This window comes from Pteropus alecto, unplaced genomic scaffold (genome assembly GCF_000325575.1).
Source record: "Pteropus alecto unplaced genomic scaffold, ASM32557v1 scaffold25, whole genome shotgun sequence".
In the NCBI taxonomy this organism is placed as follows: Eukaryota; Metazoa; Chordata; class Mammalia; order Chiroptera; family Pteropodidae; genus Pteropus; species Pteropus alecto.
In genome coordinates this window covers 12,240,648-12,263,562 of record NW_006441955.1, presented here as the reverse complement: position 1 = coordinate 12,263,562, position 22,915 = coordinate 12,240,648, and the positions used below count along the sequence as shown (strand labels likewise).

Here is a 22,915-nt window from a genome sequence, read left to right as displayed (position 1 = left end):
TACCTGTTGTCTCAGTGTCATTATTAATAGCCCACCCTCTCACTTCCAAAACTATCTCAACTTGGACAATAAATTATGATTACCCTAACTATGTATGCCCAATCTCCAAGAAAGGCATAGAGTTTCTCTAAGATATCTGACCATTGCTATGGTTTCTCAGAATGTATTTGAGGAAATGCTGCATTAGATGGCAGAATAAAGATGCAAAGTCATGGAAATGCCATTATTTCTGAATTTGCAGTTGGGAAGACTAGAATTGATCCCCTAAGAATATGAATTCAAAATACATTATCGACTAAGAATCTTTTTATAATAATATTGCTACTGTTGTTTTATTATAACAGATAGTAGTAATGTAATGAATACTGTGCTTGTTAAATAAAGTGAAAACCTGAAATCAAATGCACATATCCCTTAAAAAAATAAAACAAAGGCACAAGTGCAAAAGGGGGGGGATCAAATAATCTTGAGGGCTTTAAACTGATAGTAAGTGAAATAATACTGTGATATGACTACCAAAAGTGTTATAATCTTAAATTTAATAAACAACATAGTGTGCAGAATGCAAATTTCAATATTCCCATCTTACTGACCAGACCTTAGCTAAACTAACATGGTTCAATAGTGAGAGTGTGGTAGAATAGAAAGAGCACTAGCTTTGCAGTCAGTCTTGAATCACATCATGGATCCAGCATTAATAGCTCTGTGACTATTGGTAAACCACTTGAACCTCTCTCAAACTTAGCTTTCTCATCTATGATACTAGTAATTAGATGGCTGCCACCAGTATCGGTGAGACTATCTGGAAAAGGCCTGACAAATGCATAGGAGAAGGAAAGTGTTAGCTGGTTTTGTTACTGTGTTTATTACCAGTTTCTAATTATCTTTATAATAATGTTGACAGGATTGTCAGAAAGATATTAGCAGAATGCAAACTGAACATCTTTCTCACCTGTCCGCTATACTCCCTGGCTGTACTTCCTTCACGAAGATATCAACTTCTCCCAGATTCTGACCTCTAAGAGCCACCACACTGAATCCAAGGCCTCCAGCTGAAGGCCTTTCTATATCTATATATTCAATTTGCCGGCCCTGAAAAAGGGAGATTAAAAAAAAAGTTGATGAAATACATTTAACCAACATACCCTTTCCAAAGAACTTAAATTAGTATTTTGTGAATAGCACAAAAACAGCTTCTTTTACGTCATTTCTATAAAACCAAATAAACTCAGGATTTCAGTAATAAATTGCTTCTGGAAATCCTCTCACTTGATTATTTTCAGTAGAACATAAAAGAGAATATGCAGTATTCTGCAACCTTAGGCAATAGAAGAAGTATTTTCACACTTCATTCACATTATGAGATGAATTTCAAGCTGGATAAAAATTCCAATGTCTTTTCCCACAGTAACTTCTAACTTACTTTTTACACTGAATTTCTCTAGATTCTCTTGATGCAAAATATATTTTTAAATGAGGAAAGCAAATTAGCTATATAAAACATATACTAGTGTTTAGCCTAAGTCAGAACCAGCTGCATTTTTTATTGTTTTTAATTCTATTGTGAGGAATATTCTATTTTAATAGATTAATACAAAAGATTATGGAAAGGCCATCATACAAATGGGTTCTACCTGTGACAAATATTTTATTGCTTTAGTTAATAATTACATTTATAACATAAGAATTCATAAATGTAATCAATTTGCAAAAGCATTACATAAAATTAGTAGCCAAATTAAGAGGACAGAACTATAAAGTCAAAAAAAAAAATTAGGTATAGAATATTATTTAACTATCACAACTTAAACAGATTCTTTATAACTTTCAAACTCAAGCTTCATTTTTTAAGACATTTATTAGAAGATGAAGTAAAAAACACAAAACATCCTAAAATTCAATTGTCTATTATTTAATTTTTAATAGGTATTAGGGGTTACTCTTTAAAATGTTTCCCTAGATTTTCCAAATTATATTAGTTCTAACTTCCATTAATTCTGTTTTGATATGAAATTAAAAATAGTTTCAAAGGCATCTCATCACCTGTATACATATTAATTTTCCTCCTATGATCAAATCCATAAGAATCACTTTCTTTACAAGTGTAAAGATGTATCAAACTGGAATCATTGTCTAAAAACGCTCTCCACCACACACATGGATATTTTCCTTACATAATTTTAAGCCAAGAAATCTTCAACACATTGATTAGAAAATATTATCAATTCCTACTAACCAAATAAAAACACAAGCAAACAAAACACACTGTAACACATTTTAAGGCAAAAAGAGTGAGTGCAGATTGCTTTTTTAACCTGTAACAGGAAAAATAAAGCTAAATATTCCCATGACAAGATATAACTTTACCTGAGCTTTCTGTTGAATGATTGAGTTAAAGTCTTCATTTCCTGACTTAGGGGTCCAAGGAAATAACCCAGATGCAGTCAAGTTATTAGAGGACCTCTGGGCATTTCCGTTAGTAATGGCACTATCTGTGAACACTAATAAACCTTTCTTAGAAAAATCAAAGTTGGTTGAACAATCTGGAGGTATATGGCTAAGCTGTTGGAGAGAAAAACAAAAGAAAATCATCAGTGGAAACCTATAGAAAAGAAATTATTTCTATTTATTAAATATTATATTTTACTGATCACATGTGTAATATCCATGTTAAATACATACTTGTGAAATAAATAAAGTATGGATGCATGAATCTGTGTATTTATAAGGCTATAAATTTTATTTAGTATTACACAAAATATTTAACAGCTTAAAATTTGTTGTTTCCTGCCTTCTACCGCTACCTCAAGTTCATAGCATATATGACAGTTCATTATAATTCACATACAAAGATACATCCAATCATATAAACATGTATGTAAGACACTGAGTCCTTTTCCATTTATTTGTACATTTCCACATGGGAGCCACAAAAGATCCACAGGTAACATATAACAAAAATAACAGTAACAGCGTTTATTAAGTGCTTGCTATGAACGGAGTACTATACCAAAACTCTTACATATATTAACTCATTTAATCCTTGCAACAGCCCTATGAGATATTATTATTCCATTTTGTGAACATGAAAACTGAGGCACACAGAAGTTAAGTAACTTGCCCAAGATTAGTAGCAAATGAGTTTCAGAGCCACTTAAATTAGTGGGGGGGTGGAAAAAGATGGGGGAAAATTCCATAATTATGGGGAACAGGAAAAGTGGAATAAAAGCAACATCCAGAACAAATGTCAATAGGACCTTATAGAAAAAGTCAATACCCATAGAAACTCTGAAAACACTCATAGGAAAAAAATCACAGGGATTTTAGAGTTGAATGGATAAAATATGATTATGTACAAAATATTGTTATTATGATGAAGTGGTTGGTTAATTCTCTCTTAGTTCAGTAACAGTGATAGATTTCTAGTGATCTTTCCCAATTTCTATTGTTACCAATAGCATTCATTGTTGTGCTATGAGACTCATTCCATGACTATAGAATGCATAAAGTTAACCTTCAATATGGGAGTGCTAAAATTATGGTATAAATTCTGATTTCGAGAAAGAAATTCACAGAAAGACATATATGCAGGATTTAATCTTTAATTAGTTATTTAAAAACCCCTTGCTAAATATTTATGAGCAGGTATTTTGGTTTACAGCAGAAAACATTTTTTCCCAAATTTTGTTCATTTTCATTTGACAATTCTGCTACATTATCAATTATATTTAAAATTCTTCTCAAATTTAATCTATAGGATAGCTACTATTCAAGCTCAGCTACTAGAATAGATGATTTAAAATCAATTTGCCATCCCTGACCCTAAAACACAGAAACCAAGAGGACAGTTAAAACTATTAATTTACATCGCTCTAAGTAGAGGTGCTATGTGTCTTATAATTCAACAACCATGTATTCAGAGCCTGCAAGAGTCCAGGTACTATGCTATATGTAGTGGAGGAAACACAGGTAAATATTTAAATAACAGGTACACTGTTTCTAAGGACTTTCGAATCAGAATATCTGTGGCATGTGTAGTTATTTGATAAATATTTGATAATTATTGAGGTATAAATAATGGCTACAAGGGCATGATCATTTCTTGCTAGAAAAAAAGACCGTGAAAAAAATATATTTAAGTTAAACACTATTTTAAATTTTGAAGAAAACGTAACAATTCTCAAAGCATCTGATCTTTACATATTTAAATAAGTATAAAAAACCATATCCAAAGCCAAACACAAATTTATTATAAGCATTTTTAAACTATCCATGCCTACTATACCCACAGGTCACAAGTCCCAGTACAGTCTCTTTGCTGAATTAAGAGTATTTAAAAGCAATTTGTCTCTGTTCTCCTTCTATCTTTCTTTGCTAGCTTGAATATAACAACATGTAAAACTCTGATAGGTAACTTACTTGCCCCTTGAGTTGCTTGATGGACTGCTGAAGCGTGAGTATCTGGTTGAAGAGAGGACTCTTTAGTGTCTCATAAAACATAGATATCTTCTCATTCTGTGACGTGTCACCCTTCTCCTGCAATTTCGCTTTCAGGCGATCGAGAACTTGTAGGACCTGCAGTTTATCTTATTTGAAGGACAATCAGAGAACAAGTTAAAGCCTTTCTTATATTCCAATTTTGAACCATTAATTAATTTACTGATAGAAGTATATATCTAGTATACCTGTAGCAAGATTTTCAGGCATTTTGAATTATTGTCTTCAAGCAGTTTAAAGAAACCTAAAGAAAAAATTTAAAATACAAAATGTAATTTTCTATTACTGTACACATGTCTACAGTCCTGTATAAAATTTAAAGAAAATCTCAAGAACATTCTTCATCAAAAGACTTCACTCAGGAATTTCAAATTAAAACCACAATGAGGTGCCACTACACAGCACTACGATGACTAAAAGCAGAAAGCGAAACAATAGACAATACTAAGTGTTGACGAAGATGTGAAGCAACTAGAACTCTCCTGTGCTGCTAGTAGAAATGTAAAATGGCACAAACATTTTGAAAACTTGCCTGGCAGTTTCTTATAAAGTTAAATATACTTACTCTGTGACCCAGCACTTCCACTCCTAAATACTTGTCCAAGAGAAATGAAAACATATGCCCACAAAATACCTATATATGAATGTTCATAGCACTTTTACCAGAAAAACTCTAAAAGCACTAAACCAGAAAAACTCAAATGTCTAATAACAGATGAATGAATAAACAAATCATGGTATGTAAACATAAATAGAATACTCATAAATAAAAAGGAAAAAATTACTGATACACACATAGCACGGATGAATCTCAGAAACAGTAAGTTGAAGAAAAGAAATGGAACAAAAAGGATGTAAACTGTATGATTCCATTCATATGAAGTTCAATTTATAGCTATAGGCTAGTCACCTGGGCAGGTGGAAAGGAGTTGACTGGTAAAAATTTGAGGTCTTTTTTGGGGTAATGGAAATGTTCTGTTTTGAATGGGATACTGTTTACATAGATGTATACGCTTGTCAAAAATTCATTAAACTATACATTTTAAATTGGTATATCTTATTGTATGTAAACTATACTTTTATAAAATGTATTTAAAAAAAAAAAAAAAAGGATCCTGGGCTGGAAAAGAACATACGGATTAAAAGATCAAGATTTTAAAGAGATCTGAAAAAAAAATATCCCCAAGCTGCACAAATGATCCAAGACTCTTACTAGTCATCTAAGAGAGTCTCCTCAATATGGCATTTTCTATGGATAATATTTTTTAATTCCAGTGATTTGTTCAAATTAGCCCAAAATGTAATGTAATCGAAATTCAAAAAGCTAGCAAAACCTTTGCTATGACCAAAATGGCACTTTCCCAGTGGTCATTTTTACTAGTGGTACACTGTTATAATGAACCATCAAAGAAATATGAGTATTACACAGTCAAAATTTTCTCATATCAGTACACTTCCTTAAGGAGATCTTACCTTCGAAATCAAGGTCAGTAAGTAAGAAAGCATATCAAAGACCAGTAAGGGATGCCACTGGCATTGATAAAAGGTCCATGTATTCAATTCAAAAGTTCACTGGATTCAATGATAACTATCAAAAGAACTGCTGAATAGAGCATCACATAAACACTTCTGATGTGCTCAAAATCTCAATTGTGCAACCCTTACAAACACCCATAGAAAGGTAACTGAGTAACAGAGGGGCAGTCACAATGGCACTGTCCTTTTCTATAGCAGCTTACAGCCCAAAAAGATTGACAATAGCCGCTTTGTGGTCATCAATACAACAGCCTCTCTAAATCAAAGAATGCGAGCTAAAACTATGAGATGGTATTTTTTACTGTTGGATTGGCATTTTTAAAAAATTAATAATAGCTTATACTCTAGATGTCATGGAAAAACAAGTGTGAATAGAAATTTACATAATTTTTAGGAGAGCAACATGACAATATCTATTAATGTACTAACTTTACATTCTCTTTTCCCCAGAACATCTACTTCTGAGTGTCTCTCCTAAAGAAATACTTGCGAAAGGGCACATAGATGTGTATACAAGAATATTCACTGTGTTGGTTTTAATAACAAGACTCTTGGAAAACTTAAACTATCAAAAGGAACCAGTCATTAAAATAATAAGTAAATCTGACTGTACTGAAATGGGAATGGGACTGAAACAGTTAATAGCAAGCCTGTGGCTCAAGCCACCACCTGGAGATTCCCAGCTAGATACCAGACCTCTTGGCAAACAAGCTAAGATAAGAGTCTCTTGTTTTAAAATGTCAGGAAATACCTGATCTGTCTTAAATGCTTTTTGTAAGTAATCTGAGAATGTATGGTCATTTAAGGCATAGCTGGCTGTAAGATGGGAGATAATAACAGACATTTTCTATTTGTGTAACTAATGGAATATAAAACTTGGGATTCCCCAAATAGAAAAAGTTTTGAGAAAAATGTTTCCGCATACATTGTTCAGAACTTGTCTGGTAACCCAAAACAAAACAAACAAAAAAATGTGTTCTCCGGTTGAATTTTACTCCTGTAAACAAATTTAATAAAAGTCCATCAGAGATACATTTCTAAATGGCTTAATGTCAATCTATATGCAACTAGGTATTTATGTTGATGATATGGCCTAAAGTAGAAGAAAATGACATTCTTTGGAAGCTGCGCTTATAGACTGGGGCCTTCTCTACCAAGGAATGTCTGTGTCTCGCTGCCATGCCAGCCTCCTCCTGCCTATAACCTCTGAATCATGACTAAGGTTCGATGCTGGGTAAGATCCCTCATTCACATAAGTATGTTTTGACAATTCAACTCTTTGTGTTGACAAAGGGTCATTATTTAATATACACAACTAAATAGGGAAAGCGGCAAGTTTCAAGATACAGGAAATATTTCCTCCCATTCAAAAGAAAAAAAATATACATATTTGTGTATATGTAGGTTTCTAGATTTAGAAAGGTAATCGATTGAGTAATAGTGATTGATGGGGAGATAAAAAATTAGACTTTTAGTCTACAGCCATGCCACCCTGAACAAGCCCGATCCCATCTGATCTTGGAAGCTAAGCAGGGTCTGGCCTGGTTAGTACTTTGATGGGAGACCACCGAGGAAGACCAGGTGCTTGTAGGCGTAAAAAAGTAAAAATAAAGGATTGTAAGCTGACAAGGTCCTTGCAATCTGTGAGGTCAACCAAGGGCTACCTCGCCTAAAAATAAAAATTAGACTTTTACTTTATAGATTTTGGTGCTGTCTGAACTTTATTTAAAAAACATGTATTAATTTTAGAGCTTAAAAATATAAGGGACAAAAACATTATGGCTAAGATGGACTAATGAGAGAGCAAAACAGATTCATAACAAGACAATAAGATAATTATATTGTAAGTTATACACAAACAATAGAGGTATGTACCATGTGCTAAGAAAAATTATAAAGGGAGAGTGACTAACCCTGCCTAGGGAAGTTTGGGAATGCTGGAATGGGAACACATTAGAAACCTCTTGTAAAAGAAAAAGAATGGGGTGTAAAATTAAGAGTAACCATTTGTCTTCTTTTGACTAAAACAGCCTCAGATTACCAAGAATCATTAATAATGCTCCATTTCACTCTCTAAAGTGTCCCAGTTTGAATGACATATAGGGCTGTTCTAGGTCAGTGGTTCTCAAATTTTATCATGCATCAGAATCACCTGGAGGAATTGTTAAAACACAAATTGCTGGGGCCCACCCCAGTGATTCTGATTCTGTAGGTCTAAAGTGAGGCTGGAAAACATGCATTTCTAACAGTTTCCAGTTGATCCTGATGCTGACAGCCTAGGGACCACAAAACTATTGCATACAGGTATAAAAGTGCATGACTTTCTATGAGAATAGTAACTAGTTATAAATGACCTAGTAGTATAAGGTCTCTAAAAGTAGTAGAAAGGGCACAAAAGTAGTTTAGACTAGTATTACTGCAAGTGTGGGCTGCAAATTGATGCCTGGCCACAAACAGATAAGTACCAAAATTGGGAGTAAGCATTTAGAAACCATGTAATGTGCCAGAATAATTTACATCTATTAAATTTAGTAATTAAAAAAAATAACTTGACTTACCTTGTACTTCTTTTTTAATTTCATTTTTCTAGCAATTCATTTTTCTAAAAATTTATCTTACAAAAATATCAGTCCTTGAAAGATTGGGCAGGAAATCCTGATCTTTCACTACTGATCACTGGAGAAGCACTGGTTTAAATAAGACTTCTTTGAGAGGGGCCTTGTAAATAATGCTAAGTAGACTGGTCTTTATCTTGTAAGTCACAGGAAGTAATTAAAGGCTTTTAAATAGAGAAGTATTGAGTCCAGATTTCTATTTAAAAAAGTAATTCTAGTAATAGGATAGATTCATGGCCTTCAAACTTCTTAAACACATTCCTATCAGTAAAAATATATTGACTGCTCACCTTCATTTTTTTATAATTACAAACATATACTACTATATTTACAAGTCGTATGTGTTTTAAAACATAAAATAGAAACAAGTAAGGTAAAAACTAAAAAGCGAAGTTTTACTGTCACCTTCCTAACCTCCCAATGAATCATCGTGCACATTTTGTAAACCATAGTGGTAGAGTATCCCTCGTAAAGGCAAAGGATAGAACCTTGTTGGTCACCCAACTCTCTAACTCATATTTAATAAAGGCTAAACTATGTCCACAAAGCAGGCCTGGAAAATTACTATAATTCCGTGGTGTTGGGTACTATCTAGGGAAAGGAAATAAAGCTTTAAGAGTAGATTAAGAACATCCAGCAAGCCGAAGATTATCCAGCAAATAGCATCCAGGCTAAATGGAACCCATGTCTCACTCATTTTATGGTCATAAGAAACCTTCAGCTAAACAACTTTGGCCTATTTGGCTGGGCTAAGAAACAAACATGGCTTATGCAAGGAATTTCAAGTTTGTTTAAACGTGATAAAGCTGAGTCTAAATTGTCATAGATACGGTACCTACAATAGGTCACAGTCTAAACATTAAAATACCACAGTGTGCCGCTGTCCTCATAGTTGTACAGCTTCAAGAGAATGAGTAGTTTATTATGCTCTGCAGTTTCCACTACATCACTGATCGAGAGAGTTTGTACCATGAATTTTTTATGTCTCATTTACTGTAGGATTTGATTGAAAGAAACTACTATAATATTGTGGCTTTTTAAAAATACCTATGCCCTTAGCCATCACTAGTTAATGGAACATTTGAAAAAAGCTGATGCATAGATAGAAATTTAATTTGATTTCAATTTCTAGGTGGAGGAAACTTAATGAAAAGATTTATTAACTTCCTCAGTTCAAGAATTTAGGTGAGTTAAGGACCCTGAGAAACTCTTTTCAGACACCCAACAGCACAGAAGAATGTAACTCCCCAAGGTATCTTATAATTCTAAACGCAAAAAGTAAACAGGCTTTAGGTCCGTGGCATAGATCTACCCTGAAGACTAAAGAAAGGGTATTGACAGGCTCTAAATTTCTCTCTATTTGAATCAGAACCTAAAATGAGGGCTTTAAAAAAGGCATCCAAATCTATACAAAAACATGTGAGTGGAAAAAAAAAAACAACAACACACAGCAATGGTCAAGCAATCTCAAATATTAAGGTGAAATAGTCCCGTTTCTTAAAAAAATTTACTCTAGTACCAAGGTGGGCAAAGTCATAAGTCAACAAATTAAATCTCATTTTGGCTTCATCAAATGTATTTTTATTAAACTTTAACAAAGCAAGTAAATTCAGGCTGCTTGGTTGTTTAGTTTAAGGATAATTATTAAATGCTTTCTGGTAAAAAAAAAATGCAATTAACAAAGATTACTGAATACTGAACCATTGTCTCAGAATCCCAATTAACAAAGACAAATCTCTTCTGAACTCAGCTTATAAATTTTACCCATAAATTATCTTCCAACTCTGATATTTATTAACTTTCTAATTATTTAAAATTTTTAATAATTCTTATAAAAGCCGTTAGGGGCTTAGAAACAGGCTAATTTTAGTTAAAAGGCATGATCACGCCTTTTTCTGATGTTGCAAAATGAACCGATTTGAATTTTAATCCCCGCTCCTCCCTAGTTTTCCTTTAAAAAAGATTTGTGCAAACGAATTGGCAGCCAATAGGAGCTTAGACAGCCAAGAACGTAGTATTACCATCCTCCATGTAACTAAGATTTCTTTTTCTTCTAGCTTTCCAGGGGCTTCTTCATTCATTTAGGAAACACTTGTTCTTTGCGCACCTATCAATGGACAGACTTCAAATGCAGTTGAGAAGCAACCTATAGAAACAAGGCCCTGAAAGGCGCACCGTCTCAATCGCGGAGACAAACCAGTAAACAACTCATTTGAATCCAAAGTGATGAGCCATCTGGGGATACGACAAAGCGCCAAGTGAACACTCCACGGGGGGGATTAATTCGGCCAGCTAGGTGTGCCAGGAGAGTTAGGGAGCTTTGGAAGGGACAGGGAAAGATCTGAAAGTGCTTTCCTGAGCTTGATTTAAAGCAGGAATCCAACAATTTCCCCAAAGGCTGGAGGTCAGAGCACTTTCTGCTTGGTCCTCCTCATCTACAAAGTAAGGCCAGTAGGGCCCAGGCCTGAAGGTCGACCCGGGGAACTCCGCTACGTGACTACCAGGCGCCCAGATGGGGCCGGGGCCAAATCGCGCCCTCGCTGGGCACCCCCTCCTTCTCCGGGCCTCCAAGGCACGCCACCACCTGTTCACTCCTTTCACCTTCACCTGTTGAGGAAAGGCTCCGCCCAGCTCTGGGTGCGGCGGCGGGATGGAGGGGACGCAGGCATTGATCTGGGTGCAAAATCTGATCCCTGCCACTCCCGGAACAGCGGAGGCCTTGATTTGAGGGCCGCCAGAGCCTGCCGAGGCAGGGCGGCTCCGCGGCCTCCGGCCAGCCCAGCCCCGCGGGGCGCGGGCCACGGTGGGGGTCATCCAGGCCGACGCAGGAGGACCGCGCCCCGCACCCCCTGTGGGCCAGGCCGAGCGGCCGGCGGCGCCCTGCGTCTCCCGTTCCACCTCCCGCGGGAGGGCGCGTCGGAAGCAGGGGACGCAGGCGCAGGAGGAGGAGGTGCTCCTGGCCAGCTTCGAGGCGAAGGGACCCTGCGCGCCGTGCGCGCCCGCACGACGGGGTCCCGAGCTTTACCTGTTTGGGTGGACTCGCAGTGGGAGCTCGGAGCGGGCAGGAGGGCCGGCGTCGGCCCTCCCTCACCTGGGCGGAAGTGAAAAGCCCAGGGTGACCGCGCCTCACCTGGCAGGCCCTCCCCTCGCATCGACCTCCCTGCCCGGGGCGGGGCGCCGGGGTGGCGTAGGCGGGGGAGACTGAACCCGCGGGAGGCCGACTCTGGGGAGGGAGCGCTGGTGCCCTTGGCTTCTCTACTTAATGCAGGTGAAGTTCAGCTGGGCGAGGGAGGGTTAAAGAGCCTAGAAAAGGTGGGGTTTGGGGGTCAAGTGGGCAAATGAAACACCAGGTGGTGGGGGTAGCCGGCTCTAATGGGGTGGGAAGGTCGCTGGACTGGTGGTGTAGGAGGGCTGGATTGAGAGGGAGACCCAAGATCAAGGAAATTAAAGGAGGACACTGAGGAAAGGATTTGGTCAAATATGCTTGGTCTCTCGTCCTATTCTATCATCCCTCTTTGTGTTTTTTATATCCACTGACCCAATATAAAATTCTAAGAAGTTTAACTGAGAGTTATCTTTTCACCCTCATTTAGTTGAGAAAAGGAAGGAAATCAATCTAGCATTATTTGTCATAACGTTGAGAAAAGATCTTTGAAAATCTACAATGGTATTATTCCACTCTCTTTAATGTAACTAACTTGAGAATTTTGATGCTAGGCGTTTTACTTTGTCTAACATAGTCCACACATTAACGATAAAAAGAATTGATCTTCAGGTATGTATTCACTGAATAAATGTTTTTGTTAAGCACTATGATTGTGTAAATTGTTAAAAATGGAATACCTGTCCTCAAGGGAGATAAGGCATACATACAAAACAACTGCAACATAAAATCATCTGTTGTAAGAGCATGCATTATGTACTTTATAGTATCATTGTTAGTTTGCTGGTTTTAAAGGAAATATTGTTAAGCCTGGTAAAAATACACAATTTCAGCATGGTCCCTACTTCTTAGGAACTAACAAACTATTGAGGGAAATAAACTTATATAATAACTTAAATTACCGAGTAGAATGAAGCCAGAACTTTATAAAATAAAAAGAGAGAGAGAGATGTATTATGTTTGTTAAAAGCATCTGTTAGGACTTAACCAGGTCTTAACAGGTGTTGGGATGTGCTTCAGGTAAAATGGAGAAGGAAATACTTCCCAAGTCAGGGCAGCATACAGGTGGAGACCAGTTATCTCAAACCATCACCTTGCAAACATGTTGGTCTCTTCTTACTCTACTATTTGGTGATAGTTATAAACATATTCTCCCTTTCTCAAAAATAATGTGACTTTGGATTGACTATGAAACAGTTCAAACTTCTTTTCTGAGTTCCAAGACTCTCTTAAACTCTTCCCTTCTTGCTAACTCTTCTACTTAATCTCCCATTTCACCTCTCCAAGGTCCTACTCTGACTCAACAGGTCTAATCCATGCCCTTGGAATCACCACACCATGGCTTTTCTGTTGGTTACTCATCCCCTTTCCCATGCCTGGAATGTCTTGTAAGCCCTACCCTTCCCCAGGGCTAGATTCAGGTCTCACCTCTTAGGCGAAGCTGCCTCCATGACCACCCCAGAAAACATCCATCTCTGCCATATTTAAACTAATTTTCTCTGTGTTTTTGTGGTGTTAATTTAATGTGAGCTTTCTTTTGGCTCTTGGAAATTTTTTAAAAATTAATTTATTCAATACATTTTTTAAGGAGTTTATTGTGGTAAACATTTTCTGGCACCAAATTTTGTTTGTTTTACCTCTGAAAACCCTCAAGTTTTATTCATACAATAAAGAAGATGAACAAAATTTTTAAGAACACATCTCTGAAGTCAGATCTGAGCTTAAATCCTGATTCCGCCATCTCCTAAAGTATTTGACTTTGGTAAGTTACTTAACCCTTCTAATTCTAATTAGTGAAATTATGGTAACTTCACATGGTAGTTTTGAAGGTTAAATGAAAGAATATATGTATCACATATACCTGGCACATAGAAAGTACTCAGAAAATGAAGCAGCAGAAGGGAGTGAGCATAATAGATACTGGTGACAATAAGGAAACAGTCAAGAACAGTAGTAAATAAAGTCAGACAGGCAGATGGTGGAAGACCTGAAAATACTACAAAGAACTTCAGATTATAAGACTTTATTCTTCATCTCTAAGAAATTAAAGAACCACTGAAAATATTTGAATAGGATTTTTATTTGTTATTTTTTTAACATTTAATGATTTGGTATTTATTTTTAAAAAAATTTTTTAAAGTAGTTTTGGGGGGCATTGCAAAATTGAGAGAAAGGTACAGAGACTTCCCGTTTATCCCCTGCCCCCACACATACATCCCCCACTAGAGTGGTATATCTGTTAAAGTCAATGAACCTATTTTGACATAATCATAATCACCCAAAGTCCATAGATTACATTATGGTCCACTCTTAGTGTTGTACATTCTATGGGTTCGGGCAAATGTATAATGATATATTCATTGTTCTAAAAATTCTCTCTGCTCAGCCTGTTCATAACCCCCACTCCAACTCCTGGAAACCACTGATTTTTTTATTGTCTCCATAGTTTCGCTTTTTCCAGAATGTTAGATTGTTGAAATCATACATTATATAGGCTTTTAAGATTGCTGCTTTTACTTTGTAAATACATTTACGGTTTCTCCATGTCTTCTCATACCTTGATAGCTCATTTTTTTTTCTTTTTTCTTTTGTTCTTTAGATTCCACATATAAGTGAGATCATATGGTAATTGTCATTCTCTCTTTGACTTATTTCACTTTGCATAATACCCTCTAGGTCCATCCATGTTTTTGCAAATGGTAAGATTTAATTTTTTTATGACTGAGTAATAGTCCATTGTATATATGTACCACCTCTTCTTTATCCAGATGGGCACTTAGGTTGCTTCTGATAGCTCATTTCTTTTTAGCACTGAATATAGTCTATTATCTGGATGTACTACAGTTTATTTGTTCAACTACTGAAGAACATCTTAGTTGTTTCCAACGTTTGGCAATTATGAATAAAGCTGCTATAAACATGCAGGTTTTTGTGTGAACATAGTTTTCAACTCCTTTGGGTAAATACCAAGGAGTTTAAATAGAATTTTGAATAAGATTTTGAATATGACACAGGTTTTTTTTAAATGAAAGATTAATCTGAAAGCAGCATGAAAAAATAATGGATTGACAAAGTTGAGGAGAGCCTAGAATCAAAAAGAGAAAGAAGCCATTATAGTAGGAAATAAGCTATACCTGAAATAAAGTGAAAATATAGGATTAAAAAAAAACACACAAAAAATTGGTCACTTATTAGATAAAGGGATTAAAGAAGAACAAGGAGAAAACTGCAGTGCAAAGATGATTATAAGTTTTGAACTGATAAAAAGGATACAGGTGGTGAAACTTAGAAAAGCCAATTTATTCTGTTTTGTTTTTCTTGAGAAACAGGACTCTGATAAAGTCAGTTTTAGATTCTATATCTGACATTCAAGATGAAATATACTTGACATAGAGTAGGCCTTATTAAGTGATGAGTCTATTTAATTGGATAGTAGGTGGCTAGATTGGTGCACCGAAGAGAGGACACAATTAGATATACTTGAGGAGCAACAGCATAGATGTAGATGTAGTAGAATTCAAAATGTGCAGATGGCTAAAATAAAGATCTATCAGAGTCCTGATAGTATGAATTTATCACCAGAGTGGAAAAAAATTGCCCAAAACAGATTTTTAAAAATCGAGGAAAGTAAAGCTTTTATCTCCTAATATTCGGTCCTAAACATGGAAACAGGAGTCAGATTGGTTTCCTCGGAAATTTTTGCTATAGGCAAAAACTATCTGTTAATGTAATTAGGTGTCTGCTAGAATTTTAGGAATGGAAAGATCCAATGTGCAGAGCTTTGAATGCCAAAGGATGTTTTGCTTCATTCTTCACTGGTAATCCTCTTTCCTAATGTTTCTACACAGCAATTTCCATATTGGGCTATGCTATTTACATCCTTTGCTTTCTATAGAATTTTATAGAATTTTTATGTGACATAGAAATTTGGCATTGAAAACCTGCCTAAGATTGAGGTTTAAGAACTTTCTTACTAAAATTAGACAATGGAGTAATCAAGTGATCAGAGACTATGGTTGCAAATAAATTAATGTATTTTAATGTATTTTAATGTATTTTACTGAGCCATGAGAAAATAGACTAAGGGACAGTAACAAGAGAAAGTGAATTTTTAAATACACCATCAGTTCAAGAGTCAAAATTTTAGTATTGTTTCTTTACTTTCATGGTGAGACTCTTGTTTACAGTTTATATACATTGTAGAAGAGGATGAAGATAATCATTAGAACCATAAAAATAGATTTTGTAATGGAGTTAATCAGCAAAGCATAATCATTTTCAAATAGTTAATTGTTCAAAATCTATATGAAAAATGACACAAATATAAAGATCGGCAACATTCCTGCAGTCAGCAAGAAAATACAGTAAATCCTCACTTAACGACAGATTCTTGGAACTGCAGTATAATGTGTTAACCTAGAAATAAAAATTCCCAAGTGAGAGGCAACATACATTTATTTGAGATACAAAGAATAGATATTTGGGAAGCATTGATTCACGCAGAACCCAAATAGTGTTTCAATTAGGAGGTGAAGGCAAGGGGTATTTATGAGAAATGGGAACAATTACATAAATAGAAGGAAGAAATTTCCATGGGTGTTAATGAGATAAGAAAGGAATTTCTATAGGTGCAGATAAGCTAACACAGTGACCCTAATTATAAAGAATGTCTTTAATTTTCAGTTTGGTAGTCATACTGTCTGCCTTCTTGTTTTCTTTACAGTTATTTGGGATACAATACAGCTTTAGACCCAGCGCAAATGATATTTTGCTCAGTTTTAATATTCCAAAGGTTTGAAGAGTAAGACATGCAAGGCAGTTCCTCTGGGATGGCAGCTCTGACTCCATTTTAAAGTGGCTCTGTTTATATTTCCCCTTTTAGTTGAAATCTTTCCTTGAAAGCATTGCTGATCAATCATTGGAAAGCAACACTGATTAGTTATTAAAAGCATCGTTAGTCCTCCATTGCCAGGAAGGCTAATTTTCAGTACATCATGCCTTTGTCAGTCTGTTGTCATCAGAAAGGCTCATTTCTGGTATGTCATGTCCCATATAGGAGGGAAAGTGGTTTTTTAGGAAACCTGGGCCACATTTGAGCAATAAGAGTGCCAAACAGAGGAAGTTTTTACCATCATGTTCCTTTAAGGAAAAAATCTTTTGTCGTTTCTTAAGGTTTGTCACATCATCTCATAAGCCTTAGTGATCATCTCAAAATGTTGAGCAACCATTATCAAGGTACTGTCTTTAAAACATTGAGCTATGTAAAATAAACATAACAGTAAAAATTCTTATAATTACAAACAACATAAAATGTTCAGTCCAAATCGAAGAATAGATCTGAACCAGGAGGCAATACCTGAGGCAGTCAGCTGAAGATATTAGAGAACCTGAGGTGTCAGTGGGCACTGTATTTAATCATTTGGCTTGTGCCCAGATTTTATCTTGTTCCATCCCTATTTTACCAGCGGTATTTTATCCAAGTACAGGAGGTATTAACCACACAGCCAACCTCACCATGTTTAGCTAGAATACGGTCAAGAGCAATCCTATTGTCTAATATAACTTGCACAAGGGAATTTAAAGATTTTTCCTGGTTGGCTATTGTGTTGGTGGTAGCTCCAGTAACTTTCTCTAAGATTTTTTTTTCTCTAAGGTTTTTGATAGTTTTTTTTTTTTAATCATGTATTTATTTGTTGTGTTACCTGTTCAAGGAAAACGTATTCTTCCAAATCTGATATCTTTATCGGGGTTGACATCACTAGGCATTGAACATCCATGACTATGTGTGCAGCCAGTTGCACGTTTTGACCTGAGAAGTAGGTTTAAAGATGATGCCCAGTGTCGAGTTATCTTTCCAGGCAGAAATAAAGGGGAAAAAGGAAACAACTATTATAGCGAGTGCTTAACCTCTCATATTAATCGTGAGATAGGAAGTAACTAAAGAAAGAATAAAAAGAAAAAATAAAGGTGAAGGTGTAGTTTATGCTAAGATTTCTGAATTCTGGAGAGAAATGATTAATTCTGCTTACAAAGGTATAATTTACTAAATTGCTATAAGTCACAGATAGCTTAGGAGAAAAATTCCTTATATTTGGAAAACAGATAAAATAATATTTCAAATAAAAATTCATAAAATTATAATCATCCTCACCAGTTCATTAAGTCCCATGTTATTAATTCTTGTTTTGATCTTTTTGTTAACAGTTTTAAGAATTCAGGTTTTTTTTCTAGAATTCTGCAAATCTTCACCCAGTTTAATAGTATGATCTGAAAGTTTACTAGAAACTTGTATTTTAGAGTGTCAGGGTCCTCTCCATGGATTTCTTGCAAGATGAAACATCTTTGCAAATCACTTTTGCAAAAACATCAGAGTAAAACAATAACTGTCTGTAAATGACAAGACTTAAAGATCTGGTGAGAGTTCACATACACACATAAAAACGATCCAATCGAGTTAGTTATCCATTTTAATCTTAGCTTGACCATACATACAATTTTTAAAGTTTAAAAATTGAACTAGTAAATTTCAAATTTTCTATCACTTAAACCTGTAAACATAAAAGTTTTGATTTAAAAATAGCCGTCTCATTAAGGATTCGACTTCTAGGTTCAGGAGAAGAGCTAGAAGTTGCTTCTTTTTCCTCTAAACCAGTAGATTCCTAGAGAGAACACGGAGTCACAAGGTAGGGGTGTGAATGTGGAAAAAGTTTAATGCTGCCTCCTGTCTTCCCTGATCCTGGTGGGGAAGAAAGGATGCAGATCCTGGTGGTATGCCGCAGATCCTGGTGGTATGCCGCAGATCCTGGTGGTGTGCCACAGCCCATGACACCTCTAGGAAACCAGCTCTTTCTCACTGAATCAGGGAAGAGGTGATACTTTTGCCACTGGATTAAAGTGGGTGCCAGAGAAGTAGCTGTCACCTAGAGAACATCTGGACACCCTGTTTTACATAGTAGGGGCGTGCAGTCCTAACTGGTTGAGAAGGGCTAGGTACTGTGTTGCTTGGTTGCTCAGGCACAAGTGACCACCTATTCTTTATGAATACATAACTTAAAGCCAATTTACATGCTTATATTTCAAATAAACCTTTGAGGACTCAATTCAAAATAATGTATCATAATCATCCAGCTTTATATTGAACACCTATGTAGACACCAACCATTAAAATGAACAGTCTATTGGATAAATAGAAAAGAAGGCTTGTTATAGGTGGCATTTGCCTGGGAGACACAGGGCCACAGAAGGGGATTTTTAAAAAATAGTGCAGTAATGCTGCAAAATTGGTTTAAGAAAAATTTTAAATATAGTTACAATTCTAAAATATTACTAAAATAATTTCATGTACTTATAATACAGAACATTATCCCAGGGTTCTCAAAGTGTGTACTCTGAACCAGCAATATCAGCATCACTTGGGAACCCCTTAGAAGTGCAAATTATTCTGCCCCCCCCACCCCCCCGTCTAGATCTTCAGAGTCAGAAACTGAGGGTTAGCCCATCCTTCAGTGTTTTTAACAAATCCTCCAGATGATTGTGATGCTCCCTAGAGTTTGAGAACCATGATCCATGTCTTCAAAATTAGTGTCAGTGAAGAGGCACCAATCAAATTCAAGTGTTTTTACATTAGAGAAAAAAGATTAAAGTTTCACTTTAAAAAGTACACATTTCTTCAGTATAAAAGATATCTTCACTGCAGAACTTAGATGGAGAGAAAAACCTCCAACTTTTCACTTAGTGTAGTCATAAAGTCTTTGGTCTCCTATTGTTATAGCCCCTTTCCCTCACCTAAATTTTCACTATTAAAAATAAAGGTGTAATGCCCATCTTTATGATAGAGTCCTTAAGTACTGGTAGTAGCAGCCTTTCACGATTTCTCCTCTAAGATAACGATTTCTCCTCTAAGGAGGCCATTATACCTATAATAGTAAGAGCACAGATTCTGAAATCGGGTAAACATCCCTTTATTCCAACTCAGTAACATGTTTATTAGCGTCTTTAAGCCTAGTTTGTTATCTGCAAACCCAAATCCTACCAGGACTAACATAATGTTTGTAAAGCGTTAATCATATCGCCAGACGCCGCTGACACTTTCGCGGACAGAAGAGACGCAGCAGGTTAGTTCCAAAGTGAGCACTGGATAGAAGGTAGCTGATTCTCCAAGATAGCTTTCTCTTTTTTTCCGGTCTGGAAGACCAACCCAAACTCTCCGAGTTGAATCCGCGTCCCACGGGGCGGAGAACCTCTGTGTAGTCAAAGCACGGTCCCTTTAAGAGCCCCCCTCCCTCTGCCCTCCTCTCGCCCGCGCCTAGGCGAAGGCGGAACCGGAAGTCGTGGGGAATGCGCTGGTCCCCAGCATGGCGGCCGCCTGGCCCTACAGGCCAGCCGTTCCTGAGCCTGTGGCTGCTCAGCTCCTGAGTGTCTTGTGGTTCGTGTCGGTCACCACGGGACTTTGGGGAGCTGCTGCTGCCGGGGGCGAGGAGACGCTTAAGTGCGAGGACCTCAAAGTAGGACAATATCCTCTGTTGAGGAGCACCCCCTTAGGGGCGAGGTAGATTTGGGGTCGCGAGTGGGTCGCGGCTTCAGCGCGGGCTAGGGTTGTACTGAAGGGAACGGTGACTTGTGGCCTCTAATGACGAAGGGACCCAGGCAAGTGAAGAGCGATGGGGGATGGAAAGAACAGAGGCCACTGTGTGTGATTTCCTTGGAATTTTACAGTTGTTGGCGTTTCCTCTTCTGGTACACTTTTTTTTTTTTTTTTTAACTGGTGGCTTTATTCAGCAAACATGTAGATCCTGAAATATGCAAAGTCCTTATCTAGGCACTAGTAATAAGATTGACAGGCTCAACTCTGTAAATTTGCCAACTTGGGGTTAAAAATTAATAATGATGTAGCCGGTGTTTGTTGCCCATTTATCATTAACTTTACATCTGTTACCTTATATCATTTTCAAACTTCGTGAGATGCCAGACCGTCTGGGGGCAGATTTCTGTAGCCGTGGTCAAATTATTTGAACCCTGTTTTATGAATAAAAATGTAGATAACAATGAAACCAACTTAAAGGTCTGTTGTGATCAGTTAGTACTACAGGTAAATCACGTAGAGTGATGCCTGGCAAGAAGTAGGGACTATATATGTTACCTGTTTATTTACAGAAGAGAAAACAGGCCGAAGGGGTTAAGGGGATCTTTTCATTTAACAGTTCTTATAAACTGAGGAACAATATGAATTGGAAGTTACATTCAAATTAAAATAGCTACTTATGTACAAAATTTGTACAACGAAAAAGGTTGTACAAGATTCTATGAGAAAAAAATCTTAAAATTAAGAAAATTCTATAGTATTTTTTATGTGAGCTAGGGGAGAGACAGCTGTTACTCTGTTTTTTACAGAGTAGCTCTTATTGAATATCATTTCACTTAAACTATGAGAATCACTGACCTAGTAAATTGAGTTGTTGGCAGAAATGTCAGAGTGGTTCTAAGAAAATAGTTGGGCAGTATGAAGAGTTATGCTTTTTGAACCTTAGAGAGAAGTGTCTGATAATATAAGACTATGAGGTGATGATAACTAGAAAATATCTGTTACTCCTGGCATAAAAATGAGGTTTCCAGTAGTAATTCAGAAACCTTAAACAGGTGTCGGGCTCTATGTCCAGAGACATCTTGTGAATACCTTACTTATTTCATTTTAGTGTCAAAATATTTAGGAAACTGAAAAGCACCCCAGGTGTTTTTAACATCCATAAGAGGATAATTATTACATTTCCAAAAGCTTAAATTTTTGTGAGGAGACCTTGTAGACCCACCTAAAACACCATCTTCCCTGCAGTCTGCAATCAGGACTGCAATCAGGAAACCTTATTTTACTGTCACTTATATGATTTTGGATAAGTCACTCAAACTTTGAGCCTCAGTTTGTGTTTCTGTAATGTGGAAGTAATAGTCTCTACCTCACAGGGTTATTTGTGTTACGTAAAATTATGTATATATGGCAATACTTGGGACCCCATAAATGAGTTCAGTCAAATCTCTGGAAATTGATTTTTTTTTAACCCTGAAACACTCTTACAATAATTTGTTAAAGATTTTTATTTTCATTTTTTCTTTGTGCTTTGTGCTTAAACTCTGACTAATGTTCTTTAAGATGGCATCCTCTGGTAGAACTTTTAGTATATGTTAATATACTTTTCCTGTAATAGATTAATGCTCAGGTATTATTTAGTGACACTGAAAGTATGTTTATGCTTGTGCTTTTTCTCTTGGATACACTAACAGCCTCGCTACATGTGAATATAAACATTAAGTGTATAATATGAGGTATTAAAGACAAGAAGTAATGTTTTGTGTTGGAATATAGTTCATATTTCCTTAACTCTTTTTACATATATTTGTAAAGATCCAAAAATAAACGATGCTACACAAGAACCAGTTAACTGTACAAACTACACAGCTCATGGTAAGACTTCTAGAAACATGTATTTAATTAATTAATTAATTATTTTAATTGAAGAAATTATTTAAATTTTTTCCGCATCTACCTTCCCCCTCTTCCCTCCTCACTACCCTCTGGTAACCGCTAGTCCATTGTTCATGTCCATGAGTCTCTGTTTGTCCTGTTCATTTGTTGCTTTTAGGCTTGTATCCCATATTTAAGTGATACGTGATTTTCAGCTTTTTCTGTTTGGCTTATTTAACTAAGTATGATTATCTCAAGGTCCATCCATGTTGTTGCAAATGGCAGTATTTCATCTCTTCTTATGGCTGAGTAATATTCCATCGTATGTATGTACCATAGCTTCTTTAGCCAATCATCTATCGTAGGACACTTCAGTTGCTTCCATGTCCTTGCCACTGTGAATAATGCTGCCATGAACATCGGTGTGCAAATATCTTTTCAGATATGAGTTTTCAAAACTTTGGGGTAAATACCCCGTGGAGGGATTGCTAGATCATACAGTAGATAAATTCTTAGTTTTTTGAGGAGCCTCCATACCATTTTCCATAGTGGCTGTACCAATAGAAGCACAAAATATTGCATTTCTTTGTCATAATAGATTTTCATGGTTGTTTTCCTAAATCTTAAAAAAAAAGAAGGAAAAAATGA

The 22,915-nt window shown here is 36.3% G+C and overlaps 2 protein-coding genes and 1 pseudogene across 6 annotated transcripts in view; 2 read left to right on the top strand and 1 right to left on the bottom strand.

Moving 5' to 3' along the window:
• The window catches only part of PATJ (PATJ, crumbs cell polarity complex component), a 289,564-nt gene extending 277,737 nt beyond the window's left edge, over positions 1 to 11,827 (bottom strand). For 3 of the 5 annotated variants that reach the window (XM_015595195.2, XM_006919265.3, XM_015595198.2), the window contains exons 1-5: positions 11,674 to 11,827; positions 4,686 to 4,741; positions 4,420 to 4,586; positions 2,368 to 2,562; positions 953 to 1,092 (exon numbers count right to left, since the gene is read on the bottom strand). In XM_015595195.2, the coding sequence (XP_015450681.1) occupies positions 953 to 1,092; positions 2,368 to 2,562; positions 4,420 to 4,586; positions 4,686 to 4,707 (524 nt within the window). In that variant the 5' untranslated portion in view covers positions 4,708 to 4,741; positions 11,674 to 11,827. Of the gene's footprint in view, positions 1 to 952; positions 1,093 to 2,367; positions 2,563 to 4,419; positions 4,587 to 4,685; positions 4,742 to 11,249; positions 11,532 to 11,673 lie in introns of those variants that run through there. The other 2 variants (XM_015595196.2, XM_015595197.2) reach the window with 2 other exon arrangements.
• LOC112485855 lies at positions 7,508 to 7,627 on the top strand (annotated as a pseudogene).
• Positions 11,828 to 20,146: 8,319 nt separating the features above from the next.
• TM2D1 (TM2 domain containing 1) overlaps positions 20,147 to 22,915 on the top strand; it is a 40,816-nt gene continuing 38,047 nt past the window's right edge. The window contains exons 1-2 of the mRNA XM_006919264.3: positions 20,147 to 20,323; positions 22,194 to 22,267. Of these exons, the coding sequence (XP_006919326.1) occupies positions 20,166 to 20,323; positions 22,194 to 22,267 (232 nt within the window). The 5' untranslated portion in view covers positions 20,147 to 20,165. The remainder of the gene's footprint in view (positions 20,324 to 22,193; positions 22,268 to 22,915) is intronic.